Source organism: Acanthochromis polyacanthus, chromosome 24 (assembly GCF_021347895.1).
Source record: "Acanthochromis polyacanthus isolate Apoly-LR-REF ecotype Palm Island chromosome 24, KAUST_Apoly_ChrSc, whole genome shotgun sequence".
In the NCBI taxonomy this organism is placed as follows: Eukaryota; Metazoa; Chordata; class Actinopteri; family Pomacentridae; genus Acanthochromis; species Acanthochromis polyacanthus.
In genome coordinates this window covers 6,086,936-6,101,937 of record NC_067136.1, presented here as the reverse complement: position 1 = coordinate 6,101,937, position 15,002 = coordinate 6,086,936, and the positions used below count along the sequence as shown (strand labels likewise).

At 40.0% G+C, this 15,002-nt stretch overlaps 1 protein-coding gene across 1 annotated transcript in view; it reads right to left on the bottom strand.

Annotated features, from left to right (window-relative positions):
• Window positions 1-15,002, bottom strand: part of LOC110945788 (tetratricopeptide repeat protein 39B-like) — a 32,771-nt gene that overhangs the window by 15,146 nt on the left and 2,623 nt on the right. The window contains exons 2-6 of the mRNA XM_051944484.1: window positions 10,408-10,442; window positions 10,102-10,206; window positions 8,263-8,394; window positions 7,320-7,390; window positions 7,151-7,218 (exon numbers count right to left, since the gene is read on the bottom strand). Coding sequence (XP_051800444.1) covers window positions 7,151-7,218; window positions 7,320-7,390; window positions 8,263-8,394; window positions 10,102-10,206; window positions 10,408-10,442 — 411 coding nt within the window. The remainder of the gene's footprint in view (window positions 1-7,150; window positions 7,219-7,319; window positions 7,391-8,262; window positions 8,395-10,101; window positions 10,207-10,407; window positions 10,443-15,002) is intronic.

Below are 15,002 nucleotides of genomic sequence, written 5' to 3'. Positions count from 1 at the left end.
CATGTAAACAGGTAAATATAAAGATAAACATGTAAACAGATGAACATAAAGGTAAACATGTAAACAGGTAAACATAAAGGTAAACATGTAAACAGATGAACATAAAGGTAAACATGTAAACAGGTGAACATAAAGGTAAACATGTAAACAGGTGAACATAAAGGTAAACATGTAAACAGGTGAACATAAAGGTAAACATGTAAACAGGTGAACATAAAGGTAAACATGTAAACAGGTAAATATAAAGGTAAACAGGTAGAGAGGTAAACAAAAAGGTAAACATGTAAACAGGTGAAGATAAAGGTAAACATGTAAACAGGTGAACATAAAGGTAAACATGTAAACAGATGAACATAAAGGTAAACATGTAAACAGGTAAACATAAAGGTAAACATGTAAACAGGTGAACATAAAGGTAAACATGTAAACAGGTAAACATAAAGGTAAACATGCAAACAGGTAAACATAAAGGTAAACATGTAAACAGGTGAACATAAAGGTAAACATGTAAACAGGTAAATATAAAGGTAAACATGTAAACAGATGAACATAAAGGTAAACATGTAAACAGATAAACATAAAGGTAAACATGTAAACAGATGAACATAAAGGTAAACATGTAAACAGATAAACATAAAGGTAAACATGTAAACAGGTAAATATAAAGATAAACATGTAAACAGATGAACATAAAGGTAAACATGTAAACAGGTAAACATAAAGGTAAACATGTAAACAGATGAACATAAAGGTAAACATGTAAACAGGTGAACATAAAGGTAAACATGTAAACAGGTGAACATAAAGGTAAACATGTAAACAGGTGAACATAAAGGTAAACATGTAAACAGGTAAACATAAAGGTAAACATGTAAACAGGTGAACATAAAGGTAAACATGTAAACAGGTGAACATAAAGGTAAACATGTAAACAGGTAAACATAAAGGTAAACATGTAAACAGATGAACATAAAGGTAAACAGGTAAACATAAAGGTAAACATGTAAACAGGTGAACATAAAGGTAAACATGTAAACAGATGAACATAAAGGTAAACATGCAAACAGGTAAACATAAAGGTAAACATGTAAACAGATAAACATAAAGGTAAACATGTAAACAGGTGAACATAAAGGTAAACATGTAAACAGGTGAAGATAAAGGTAAACATGTAAACAGGTGAACATAAAGGTAAACATGTAAACAGGTGAACATAAAGGTAAACATGTAAACAGGTAAACATAAAGGTAAACATGTAAACAGGTGAACATAAAGGTAAACATGTAAACAGGTAAACATAAAGGTAAACATGTAAACAGGTGAACATAAAGGTAAACATGTAAACAGGTAAACATAAAGGTAAACATGTAAACAGATGAACATAAAGGTAAACATGTAAACAGATAAACATAAAGGTAAACATGTAAACAGGTGAACATAAAGGTAAACATGTAAACAGGTAAACATAAAGGTAAACATGTAAACAGGTGAACATAAAGGTAAACATGTAGACAGGTAAATATAAAGATAAACATGTAAACAGGTGAAGATAAAGGTAAACATGTAAACAGGTAAATATAAAGGTAAACATGTAAACAGGTAAACAAAAAGGTAAACATGTAAACAGATGAACATAAAGGTAAACATGTAAACAGATGAACATAAAGGTAAACATGTAAACAGGTGAAGATAAAGGTAAACATGTAAACAGATGAACATAAAGGTAAACATGTAAACAGGTGAACATAAAGGTAAACATGTAAACAGGTAAACATAAAGGTAAACATGTAAACAGATGAACATAAAGGTAAACATGTAAACAGGTAAACATAAAGGTAAACATGTAAACAGGTGAACATAAAGGTAAACATGTAAACAGGTAAACATAAAGGTAAACATGTAAACAGGTGAACATAAAGGTAAACATGTAAACAGGTAAACATAAAGGTAAACATGTAAACAGATAAACATAAAGGTAAACATGCAAACAGGTAAACATAAAGGTAAACATGTAAACAGGTGAACATAAAGGTAAACGTGTAAGCAGGTAAACATAAAGGTAAACATGTAAACAGATGAACATAAAGGTAAACATGCAAACAGGTAAACATAAAGGTAAACATGTAAACAGGTGAACATAAAGGTAAACATGTAAACAGGTAAACATAAAGGTAAACATGTAAACAGATAAACATAAAGGTAAACATGCAAACAGGTAAACATAAAGGTAAACATGTAAACAGGTAAACATAAAGGTAAACATGTAAACAGGTAAATATAAAGGTAAACATGTAAACAGATGAAAATAAAGGTAAACATGTAAACAGATAAACATAAAGGTAAACATGTAAACAGGTAAATATAAAGATAAACATGTAAACAGATGAACATAAAGGTAAACATGTAAACAGATGAACATAAAGGTAAACAGGTAGACAGGTAAATATAAAGGTAAACATGTGTCGTGTACAGCGATCAATACATGAAGGAAGAGACGTCTTAACTTCTTAACAGTGCTTTTTACTGGGCAGCATTTGCGGTACGTTACAGGCGAGCCAACAACAGACACAGTTCTGTTTACGTAAGTGCGTGATAACGTAGACACTACAGTGGCCTGTAGGCTCATATCATGACATCTCCCCTTCTTAGTAGATTATTTTATCATAACAAACAATTTTCTCTTTTCTGTTATTTCTTTTATAATATAACTGCGTTCAGAATACTTGTACAACAGTACTACCATATATTGCACACGCTAGGATTAAAGTTACCTCAGTGCTACAATGAGAACATACATTTTCAAAGCAATGTAAACAAAAGAACTGTATCTTTTTTTTTTCTTTCCTGTCCAACAGTAACCTTTTTTTTTTCTTAACATTCTCACTCTTTATACCTCTGGGGAACTCTTATGGCTCGACCCCTAGAGGTCACTCGCACAGCGTTATGAGGTGTTAAGTGCTGTGGCTGTCAAACAGTCTCATTGGATTGTCCTGTATCCAGTTTTTGTTCAGCAGGAACAGCTTTGAGAGGGCTACCGGGCTGTTTTACTGGGGAGCCCTCCAGTGGTAGTATCTGTGGCACATCTGGATCAGGAATGAGTTGGAGATGTCTCCTGTTCCTGCGTGATACCGCCCCATTGTCCATCTTCACCAAATATGAGCGCGGTTCATCACATTTGCTGAGAACTTTGGCAGAAGTTTTCCACACTTTTTCTCCGTCCAACTTTACTCTGACGTCCTGTCCTGGAAGTAACTCGGGAAGTGGTCGAGCGGAGTGATGGCGGTCATGGAAAAACTTGTAAGATGATTTGGTTTGAGTATCCTTTAGCAGAATGCTTTGTTTATTTGCAGGCTCAAACTGCATTTTGTTGTCTAGCATTGGCAGTGTGGTTCTAATGTGTCTCCCTGTCATTATCTTTGCTGGGCTCTCACCAGTTGCAGTATTCGGAGTAGCTCTGTAACACATTAGTGCTAGATGAGGGTCTGGTTGTTTCAGGATATGTTTTGCTGTTTGGACGGCACGCTCTGCAGCCCCGTTTGCTTGTGGAAAGTGCGGGCTGGAAGTTACGTGTGAGAATCCATACTCCGCACAAAACTGCTTGAACTCGTCTGAAGTGAATTGTGTGCCGTTATCGGTAACTAACTCCAGAGGTATTCCCCATCTCACAAACAAACTTTTTAGTCTGCCGATGACCTGTCTACTTGAAATGCTTGACAGGTGACCAATCTCAATGTCTCTGGAATAGTAGTCAGTCACAATCAGATAGTTTTGTTTCTCAAACTCGCATAGGTCGGCCGCAATGCGCTGCCAGGGTCCTTCTGGCAGGGGAGTAGTGAGAAGAGGCTCATGTCTTAGTGAAGGTTTATTTTCGATACAGAATCTGCATGTAGAAACAAGCTGAGTAATATCCATGCTGATGCGTGGCCACCACACTGACATCCTTGCTCGGGCGCGACACTTCGTTAGTCCTTGGTGTCCCTCATGGATGCGTTTTAGAACATCTTGCCTGAGAGCTGCAGGAATGACCAGTCTGTCCTGATACAGTACTAGTCCGTCTGCCTCGGAAAGCTGTGAGCGTGCTGAATAACAGCCATGAAGAGAAGGATGCAGTGACCGTTTGGGTGGCCAGCCTTTTTGTATTAGGCTGATGACTTTTGCCAACTCTTCGTCCTGTAGTGTGGCTGCTTTAATTTCTCTAAGTTTTTGAGATGACACTGGTGCGTTCGTTACAACAGACTGCAAGTAAACTTGTACCTCGTCATCAGTACTGCTGTCGCTGGTGTTGCTCAGTGGGTTTCTGGAGAGAGCGTCCGCCACAGTTAGTTGCTTCCCCGGGACGTGCTCTGCAATCACCTGAAATCTCAAAAGCCGCATTAGAAGTCTTTGGCACCTGGGAGGAGCTCTGTCTAAATCGTACGTATTTATCAAAGGGACCAGTGGTTTGTGATCTGTTTGTAATCGGAAACTGTCCATGCCCTGTACATACCGTGCAAATCTCTCACAGGCCCATACTCCTGCCAAACACTCTTTCTCAATTTGTGAGTATCTTTTCTCAGAGTCTGTTAGAGTGCGGGAACAGAAAGCTACTGGCTTTAACTTGCCCTCGTGTACCTGTAGCAGAGTGGCTCCCAAACCATAGCTGCTGGCATCCGCACTAATGATAGTCTCTCTTTTTGGATCGTAATACATAAGCGCTGGTGCTGATACAAGCATCTCCTTCACTTCTTTGAACGCTTGCTCTTGTGCGTAGTTCCAAGTCCACTTGCTCTCCTTCCTGAGCAGGTCTGTGATTGGATGGAGCTTGGTTGAGAGATCTGGGAGAAACCGTCCCACGTAATTGATGAGGCCTAAGACCTGCCTGAGCTCTTCCACGTTTGTTGGGCTTGGCATTTCAGTTATGGCCTTGACTTTGTCGGGGTCTGGTTTCATTCCCTCAGTGCTGATAATGTGTCCAAAGTACTGTATTTCTGATCGTGCAAAATGACACTTCTGCTTGTTGAGTTTTAGTCCGCTTTCTTTGATAGTTCTCAAAACTCTGCTCAGACGCTTATCGTGTTCTTCTTTTGTCATGCCATATACCAGTACATCATCCATCACGACAACTACACCATCGTGACCCCTCAGCAGCTCAGACATTTGTCTTTGGAAAATTTCAGGGGCGGACGTAATCCCAAAAGGTAAACGCTTGAAGCAGAATCGCCCCATAGGTGTGATGAAAGTAGTTAGTTTTCTGCTGCTTTCTTCCAACGGGATCTGCCAGAATCCACAGGATGCATCCAATGTGGAGAACACTTTTGCTCCCGCTAGTTTTGGGGCTATGTCCTCCAGCGTCGGCAGCATGTACCTTTCACGTCTGACTGCATTATTTAGACGCTTGAGGTCAACACACACCCGAACTCTTTCTCTGTTTTTCTTTTCAACCGGTACCATCGGGGCACACCAATCAGTGGGCTCTGTGACCTCTTCGATTATCCCCAGTGTTAACATACGTTTTATTTCAGCCTCAACTTTTGGCAAAAGGGGAAAAGGCACTCTTCGCGGTGTGGTTAAGGAGTAGGGCTCTGCATTGGCTTTAAGTTCAATCTTGACCGGATCACATTTGAGAAGGCCAATGTCCCCGAAAACATCCTCCAACAGTTCTGTGTTTATGCCATCAACTCGTTTTACTAGACCCATTCTCTTGGCTACACTCCCACCAAGCAGGTTATGTGCATAAGGGCCAGTAATAACAGTTATCCAAAACTTGTACTTTTGTCCTTTGTAGTAGCTTGTGGCCAGGAATTTGCCTGTGCATTGTACCTTTCCTCCTGGGCTTGTGACGTGCAGTGACTTACGCTGAGCGACCAGACGGGGGCAGTGTTGTAGCTTCTTAACTTCACCCTGTGTCATGACTGTAATGTCGGCTCCTGTATCTATTTTGAACTCGACCATGTTGCCATTCACAGGTAAGTTCACCAACCATTCCTCGTCTGTACCTTGTTGCTCAATAACAGTGTCTTTGTTCACTGCTCCAATGAAAAACTGATCATCAGTGTCCAGCTCACAGGGAACAGCAGTTACTTCCTTGAGAGTCTTTGAAAAACAAGCTACCTCAAAATGTCCGATTTTGTTGCATTTCCTGCACTTTTTGTTTCTTGCTGGGCAGGGCTGAGTTTTTCCGTGTTGTCTTTTACAGCGGGTGCAGCTTGTAGAACTCGGCTCGCAGTCCTCAGCTCTCCCTCGCTGGCTGTGCGCAGTCCATTTCTTATCATAGGACCTTCTCCTGCCTTGTTTCATTGCATCTAGTGTGCAGTCTGCGCGCATAGTGGTGTTCTGTTGCTTTATCTGTTCGCTTTGTCTTGCTATTTGAATAGCTTTCTCGAGTGTGAGGTTAGTTTCAAGCTGTAGTTTCTGAGACACATCGCTGTCTGATATGCCTATCACAATTCTGTCTCTGATTTGTTCGTCTTTCATGGCTCCAAACTCGCAGTATTGGGCTAGTTCGTACAAACTCCTCACAAACGCCTCCACAGATTCACCGGGCTTCTGTACTCGCTTGTAAAAGCATGCGCGGTCATGAATAACGTTGCGCTTCGGCACAAAGTGGTCGCTGAACTTTTGAATGACTTTACTGTAGTCCAACTTTGAACGTGTTCTCTCCGTACCTTCTTCTTCCTCGTCTGCTTCTGAATCTTCGCTGTCACTAAACACGAACGAATCATATATGGCTTCTGCCTCTCTTCCCATGGCGTAGAGAAGTGTGTTTACTTGAACCTCGCCGCTGTCTTTATTAAGCTTCGAGGCTATTCTGTAGCGGTAGAAGCGGCGGCGCCATATTGTCCATTCGGCCGGCTTCGAAAAATCAAACTGCTCTGGCGGTCCGAATTTTGCCATTGCTCCGTTATGCAGGCGTCCTGTCGGCCACTTCTGACACCATGTCGTGTACAGCGATCAATACATGAAGGAAGAGACGTCTTAACTTCTTAACAGTGCTTTTTACTGGGCAGCATTTGCGGTACGTTACAGGCGAGCCAACAACAGACACAGTTCTGTTTACGTAAGTGCGTGATGACGTAGACACTACAGTGGCCTGTAGGCTCATATCATGACAACATGTAAACAGGTAAATATAAAGGTAAACATGCAAACATGCAAACAGCTGAGTTCTGACCTGTATGAAGGTGAGCATGGCTTTCTGCAGCAGACACTCGGCGTAGCAGAGATCCGCGTGCATCTCCTCTGCAAACACAGCAGCACAGTCACTTCCTACTTCTTGTCACACCTGAGCACACCTGAGCGTCCAATCAGAGAACGTGTAGGCGTGTCCAGAGTTCACCTACCTTCCTGCAGTTTGGACTGTTTGCTGATCAGACTGGACAGAGATCCGACCATCGAGTTCCTCTTCCTGAACCTAAACACACGGTTTGGACACGTCAAAATTTTATCACCAAAATAAAACTCAGTGAAGGTGAATTTCAAAACAAAATGACATTTCTAACAAAGCACATTAAAGATCCATCCATTTATTATTTTATTTTACAGATGTTCGCTTTAACTTGAAAGAAAATTATTTTTAAAATGTTATTTTACTCATTTTCCCATTTTTTTATTTAGATAAATTACAGATAGTAACTATTAAAATCACAGAAAAAAGAATATTTTACATGTTATCTGTAAAAAAACAGGACACAACTGTAAATAATGTCCAAATGAACAATCAGTTTTATTACAGTATTTGTACTTTAACAACATATGTAATCGGTTGTTGCTAGAGGTACGGACCCATACCCGTAGCCTGTGGACTACGGATACGGCACTTTCCATTTGCCAATCAGATACGCGAGATCTGGTCACGTGACTCCCGGTAGAGGCTAGCGGTACGGACCCGTAGCATCGGTACTACAGGTACGGACCCTAAACCTGACCCTAACACTAACCCTAACCTTAACCTTTTCTTACCTTTCAACAGTTTGCAGTGGTTAGCAGCTTCTTGACTCGCGAGACTCGCGTACGGGTCCGTATCTGTCTGGCAAACGGAAAGTGCCGTACCCGTAGCTCACAGGCTACGGGTACGGGTCCGTATCTGTAGACACTACCTATGTAATATCACATTGTTTTACTGTGTTTCAATCAGCTCAAATATAATTGATTTCACAGAATTTTTTAACAGAATTTTTTGCATCGCTCCATGAATACACAAACTATTTTAAACTGTTGACACCAAATAAAGATGCAAAAAACGAACGAACGAACGAACGAACGAACGTGAAGAACAAACGTCACCTCTGACAGGTGTGGAGAGCCTCCTTGATGGTTGCCATGGCGACCTGGATGTCGCTGTGCTCGAAGGTCATGGTGGCCTGCATCACCAGGATGCCGCTGTAGAAGAGAGCGTGGTACATGCTGTCCGTCCGCCTGTAGGACACACACAGAGCGTCTCAGTTTGGACAAAAACACGAAAAAAAAACGTCCAAAATGTCTCTCAGTTTGGACAAAAACACAAAAAAAGCATCCAAAATGTCTCTCAGTTTGGACAAAAACGCTAAAAAAGCGTCCTAAATCTCTGTCAGTTTGGACAAAAACACTAAAAAAGCGTCCAAAATGTCTCTCAGTTTGGACAAAAACACTAAAAAAATGTCCAAAATGTCTCTCAGTTTGGACAAAAACACTAAAAAAGCGTCCAAAATGTCTCTCAATTTGGACAAAAACACTAAAAAAGCGTCCAAAATGTCTCTCAGTTTGGACAAAAACACTAAAAAAATGTCCAAAATGTCTCTCAGTTTGGACAAAAACACTAAAAAAGCGTCCAAAATGTCTCTCAGTTTGGACAAAAACACTAAAAAAGCGTCCAAAATGTCTCTCAATTTGGACAAAAACACTAAAAAAGCGTCCAAAATGTCTCTCAGTTTGGACAAAAACACTAAAAAAATGTCCAAAATGTCTCTCAGTTTGGACAAAAACACTAAAAAAGCGTCCAAAATGTCTCTCAGTTTGGACAAAAACACTAAAAAAGCGTCCAAAATGTCTCTCAGTTTGGACAAAAACACTAAAAAAGCGTCCAAAATGTCTCTCAATTTGGACAAAAACACTAAAAAAGCGTCCAAAATGTCTCTCAGTTTGGACAAAAACACTAAAAAAATGTCTAAAATGTCTCTCAGTTTGGACAAAAACACTAAAAAAGCATCCAAAATATCCCTCGGTTTGGACAAAAACACTAAAACAGCATCCAAAATGTCTGTCTGTTTGGACAAAAATACGAAAAAACCATCCAAAATGTCTCTCAGTTTGGACAAAAATACGAAAAAACCATCCAAAATGTCTCTCAGTTTGGACAAAAACACTAAAAAAACGTCCAAAACGTGGCAAGAATTTTCCAAAAGGACAAAATAAATTGACAAATGAGTCACAAATTGTCCAAAGTGTGTTAAAAAATGTTCAAAAACCACTTCCAGTTCAACAAAAACGGGCCCTGAATGAAACTATTTTTTTATCAATTTTACTTATGAAGTTATGAGGCCACTACACGGAAGAATACTGCAGTACTGACTGTACTACACTACACTACACCGTGTCCCAAAAGTTGGTTCTCCCCAGAACGAAGCTCAAAGACTCAATATGCAACATAATGAATTCATTCAATAACCAGTCTGTTAGTGTTTCATGGAACGTTGGAGGTTCTATCTTCTTGAGTTGAGATGTTTCATGGTGGTTGGTGGTGGACTGATGAAGATGTTCAGGATTCCCAACAATTCTCAGTTGGGTTCTGGTAGGTTCTCATCCAAGATGAGAGGTGAAAACATCTTCAAGAACCTTCAAGAACCTACAAAGGAAGTCTAGTCTCTTGGAGGACAGTTGAAACACCTTCAAGAACCTACAAGAGCTTCAGTCGAAACCAACAGAACTTCTTTAGTAGGTTCTTGAAGATGTTTTCACCTCTCCAGACTGGACTTCTCTTCCAACATCTGGTTGTGAGTTTAGTTTATCTTCTGGGACCTGACAGTTTGACCAGACCAGTGACCCAACAGAACTTGAACGACCAGGTGGAACCGCCCAAACATTTGGTCCAAGGGGGGAACCAACTTTAGGGACACGGTGTACATACAGCTGTGTTGCTGTGGTTACCAGGGTTTGAGGAGGTCCAGAGCTTCAGAGAACTTGTTGTTGAGAACCAGGTTCAGAGCACACTGGGCCTCCTGGATGGAGGTCTGGAGGTCCATGCTGCAGGAGCTACACAGAACACACACATAACAGACACACATTAACACACAATAACACAATAACAAAGATCAAGCAGCTTTTCAACAAAGGAAGTGACTGAAAGTGAAACAGACGTGAGGCCGACTGTGTGCTAATGTGTGGTTGTTTAGTGGTGTGGTTGTGTTGTAGTTGTGTAGCAGTTGTGTAGTTGTGTAGTAGTCGTGTACTCACGCTGGTATCTGGTCGAAGGCATCTTCAAAACAGTCCTGAAACAAACAAACAAACAAACAGACGTTCTGGTTTAGCTGATCTGAGGGTCCAGATGAGTTCAGGTCACTTCCTGTTACCATCATCACCATGGCAACGGATGCTGACACTGATCCAGAATGACTCAAATGTGTTCAAAGTCATAACAACCTTTTAGAATTATTCATTTATTCATCCAACACAATAAAACTTTGTCTAAAATTATTAAAAATACGTCTGAGAGAAAATTTTGTTTAAAATGTGGCCAATGTAACACAAACGCTCCAAAATGAGCGCAGATTTTAGGATTTTTTTTCCCATTAGAACCAAATACGTCAGGTGTGATGCATTCAAGGACAGTCAGAAAACTAAAAATCAAATGATTCTGTCTGTTTTTACAGTTTCCGGCTGATAAATTATGCCATTTATATAACTATAATGTTCTACTTGACATACAGAACACTGAAAAGACTCAGAAAGCACACAGATCTCCTCTATAATCTGTGGATCATCCTATGGGAACCTAGAAATTCTAACATTTTAAACGAACCTTGAACTACCCCTCTGTGATGTGTGGCTCTGTCAGGAAAAGTAACCAAATCTGAGCTCAATCGTGTTCATGTTGTGTCTTTTTCCAGTCATTTAATGTCTTTTTACAGTCAATTTGTGCCTTTTCACAGCGACATTTGTCTTTTTATGGTCACTTTGTGGCTTTTTATGGTTATTTTGTGTTTTATTGTGGTCATTTTATGACTTTTTATGATCATCCTGTGTCTTTTATGGTCATTTTGTGGCTTTTTATGGTCATTTAATGTGTTTTACTGTTCATTTTGTGTCTTTTCATGGTTAATTTGTGTATTTTTATGGCTATTTTGTGTCTTTTTCCAGTCATTTTTGGCTTTTTGTGGTCATTTTGTGTCTATTTACAGTCATTGTGTTGTTTTCTGGTCATTTTGTGTCTTTTCCTGGTCATTTTGTGTCTTTTTAGGGTCATTTAATGTGTGTGTGTTTGCAGTCATTTGGTCTCTTTTTATGGCTATTTTGTGTCCTTTTGTGGTCGTTTTGTGTCTATTTACAGTCATTGTGTTGTTTTCTGGTCATTTTGTGTCTTTTTAGGGTCATTTAATGTGTTTTTGCAGGTATTTGGTCTCTTTTTATGGCTATTTTGTGTCTTTTCCCATCATTTTGTGTCTTTTTGTGGTCATTTTGTGTCTATTTACAGTCATTGTGTTGTTTTCTGGTCATTTTGTGTCTTTTCCTGGTCATTTTGTGTCTTTTTAGAGTCATTTAATGTGTTTTTGCAGGTATTTGGTCTCTTTTTATGGCTATTTTGTGTCTTTTTCCCATCATTTTCTGTCTTTTTATGGTCATTTTGTGTCCTTTTTGGTCATTTTGTATCTCACTTTAAACAGAAATATTAGGATTTTAACTCAGATTTGGTGAATTTTCCTGACAGAACCACAAATCACAGATGGGTGGTGAGAGGGTCACTAAAAAGTTTCAAATTAAGTGATTTTTTTCAGTTTTTACAGTTTGTATCTCTAATAAATTGTCTAATGTTGCAGATTTTTTTCTGTTTTTACAATTTGTGTCAAATTAATTCTATAATATTCATGTTTTTTCGTGTTTTTCTAGTTTGTATCTCTAATAAATGATATAATCTTGGTGATTTTTCTTTTTGCAGCTTGTGTCTCCCATAAATTGTTAAATTGTGTTGGTTTTTCTTGTTTGTCCAGCTTGTATCTTACTATTCTCAGACTGTTGTGAGGATAACGTGCTGTTCTGAGCGGCTGGAGGGTCTCGGTTCGGTTCTTGTGACTGTAAACAGACGAGTGCAGCTCAGAGCAGCTAATAATAGACGTTACATAAGAGCTGCACACTGAAGCTGCACATCGACCCTCAGAGCTGTGACCCACAAACAACATGTTTGGATCGTAGGCATCAGAAAAACGTGTTGCCGTATTTCACCCTGAGTTCAGTCTGACAGGTAAGAAAACAGTAAAACATGTCCTGGAGGGAAAACCATGAAAAAGCAGCATGAAGGGCAGCAAAGACACAATAAATGAACAAAATGACGCACAAAAATAGTCAGAAAAAGACCAAAACAAAACACTAAATGACCACAAGGACACACAAGATTAGTCTTTTTGTGTTCAAACTTGGTGATTTTGTGTCTAATTTTGATCATTTTGTGTCATTTTATGGTCATTTCGTGTCTAATTTTGGTATTTTTTTCTCATTTTGCTTATTTTGTGTTCAAATTTGGTCATTTCGTGTCTAATTTTGGTATTTTTTCTCATTTTTCTCATTTTGTGTTCAAATTCGGTCATTTTGTGTCTAATTTTGTTCACTGTTTATCTTTTTATGCTCATATTGTGTCTTTTTTTGGTTCTCTGCCTCCTCTGATGATGTCCTTCCAGGATTCAGAGGTTTGTGTTGTTCAGTCGGCAGCAGATGAAACAGGAAGCAGCTGCTGTCTGATGTTTCAGAGTCTCTGGTGACGGCGGTGCTCTAATCAATTAGTCAAGACTGAGTCCTGTTACCAGAAACACAACACACCAGAAAACCTCCAAAGAACCTCCAGAGAACCTGCAGAGTCGTTTTCTCTTTGTTGTTTATTGTCTCTTTGTGGTCATTTTGTGTGTCGTCGTGGTTGTTTTGTATCTATTTGTGTCTTTTTGTGATCGTTTAATGTCTGTTTGTGGTCGTTTACTGTCTGTTTGTGGTCGTTTAGTGTCTGTTTGTGGTCGCTTTGTGTCTCTTTGTGGTCGTTTAGTGTCTCTTTGTGGTTGTTTTTAACCTGTCAGTGACATAAATCTCCTCTCAGCTGACTCACTGAACCATATGAAGCTTCAACCATGTCACTTTCTCACATGACCTTAAATGCTTGTTGATCCTCTGTGAAGAACCGGTTTTAAGGCTCTTAGAACCGACTGTATAAATCACCACATGCATTCCACGACCTCATAAATACCCAGAAATTACCTCAAGACCCAACAAATGTCTCAGAACCCACTGAAGGAACTCTGAGTGACCACAGTAAGAATTTCAAGATCCTCAGAACCCAGTCCCACCCATCAGACATGAAAAATACTCAAAGAAAATTCCAAAGACCCATTCAACAACCAGGTACCCTTCGAAGGACTTTAAAGACACGTCCTTGCGTGTCTTTAGAACACTGGAACTTCCTCAAAGATCATTGGAAGCACTTCGAGACTCCCAAAGAGCCTTAAAATCCAACTGATGACACTTCCTGTCTCTAAAAGAATCTCAAGAACCTTCAAAGCATTCTGAAGCACCCCTTGAATACCTCTAAGAACCCGCAGAATCTGTCCAGTGACAAAACAAAGACCTTTAGATCTTCTAGCAAAACCACCATGGAATGTTAAAGTGTTCCTAGAGACTCTTTAGAGATCCACCACTTGGACTTGTATCACTTTCATGCATCCCTAGAACCCTTTCAGTAGGAACAGGAATACACTCCAGAGCCTCAGAACCTCAGAAGGTTCCACGAAACCACCTGGGAAATATTCCATTCTCAGAGACTCTTCAGAGTCTCAATATCTGTCTGCATCTTTTTCATACCTCCTAGAAACTTTTAAATGAAAACATAAAGAACTTCTGCACGCCAATCTCTGGAGGGTTCCATAAAACCACCATAGAAACATCTCAAAGCATTCTCAGAGACTTTTTAGAAACCCATAAGGTCTCATACCACCCCTAAAACCCTCTGAAGACCTCCAAGACTCTTAGAACCACCCACTCTGCACTTCTTCAATCTACCCTAGAACCCCTTAAATGACTTGTGGAACCTTCTCAGAGCATCTTCCAGCACTGTTGCACAACTCCAGCCCTCTGAACAAAGTGTTTCTCTGATATTTTAGGGACCGTCAGGACCACCACCAGGATCATTTGAACCTCAGCACCTTCTCAAAGATCACCAGAGCTTCGTAACCATCAGAACATTCTCTAAAACCTTCTCCACATGGTGTCATTGAGACTTTGTGGAACCACCCAGAAGGAAACAGCGGCGACTTTGTGCGTCTTTACTCGACACTCGTGGTGTCGATCCACCTTTGACCTGCAGAACAAACAGGAAGTTCCAGCTGAGGAGGCCTGGACAGTGGCGTCCTTGTGTTCTCCTGATAATAATCACATTCTGCTAACGTTCTCCTCCTGACGCCGTCGGTTTTTAGCTGCCGTGACTGAAATAATGCTGCGTGAAGGAGGAAACACAGGCGACCACTCAGAGCGACGGTGGCATCATCGAGTCAGAATGCAGTCAGCTGATGATGGAGTCCCGACCAGCGGACAATTAAAAACACCGTCTGTTGTCTCTGGCTACGTCCAAACACCTGACAGTTCTACAGACAAAGTCATCTCAGTCCAACAAACTGGAACTCTGGAGTTCCAAAGAACCAAAACAAGCTTTTTCTCATTTTCTGTTAGATTTTAAGTTCATTAAAGAAACTAAAGCTTCTTCATGAAAAACCCAAAACCCCCTGAAATGGACTGAAAGCTCCTCAGAGAGCCATGAAAACACTCAACCTGGTCAGAAAAAAAACAACAAAACGTCTCAA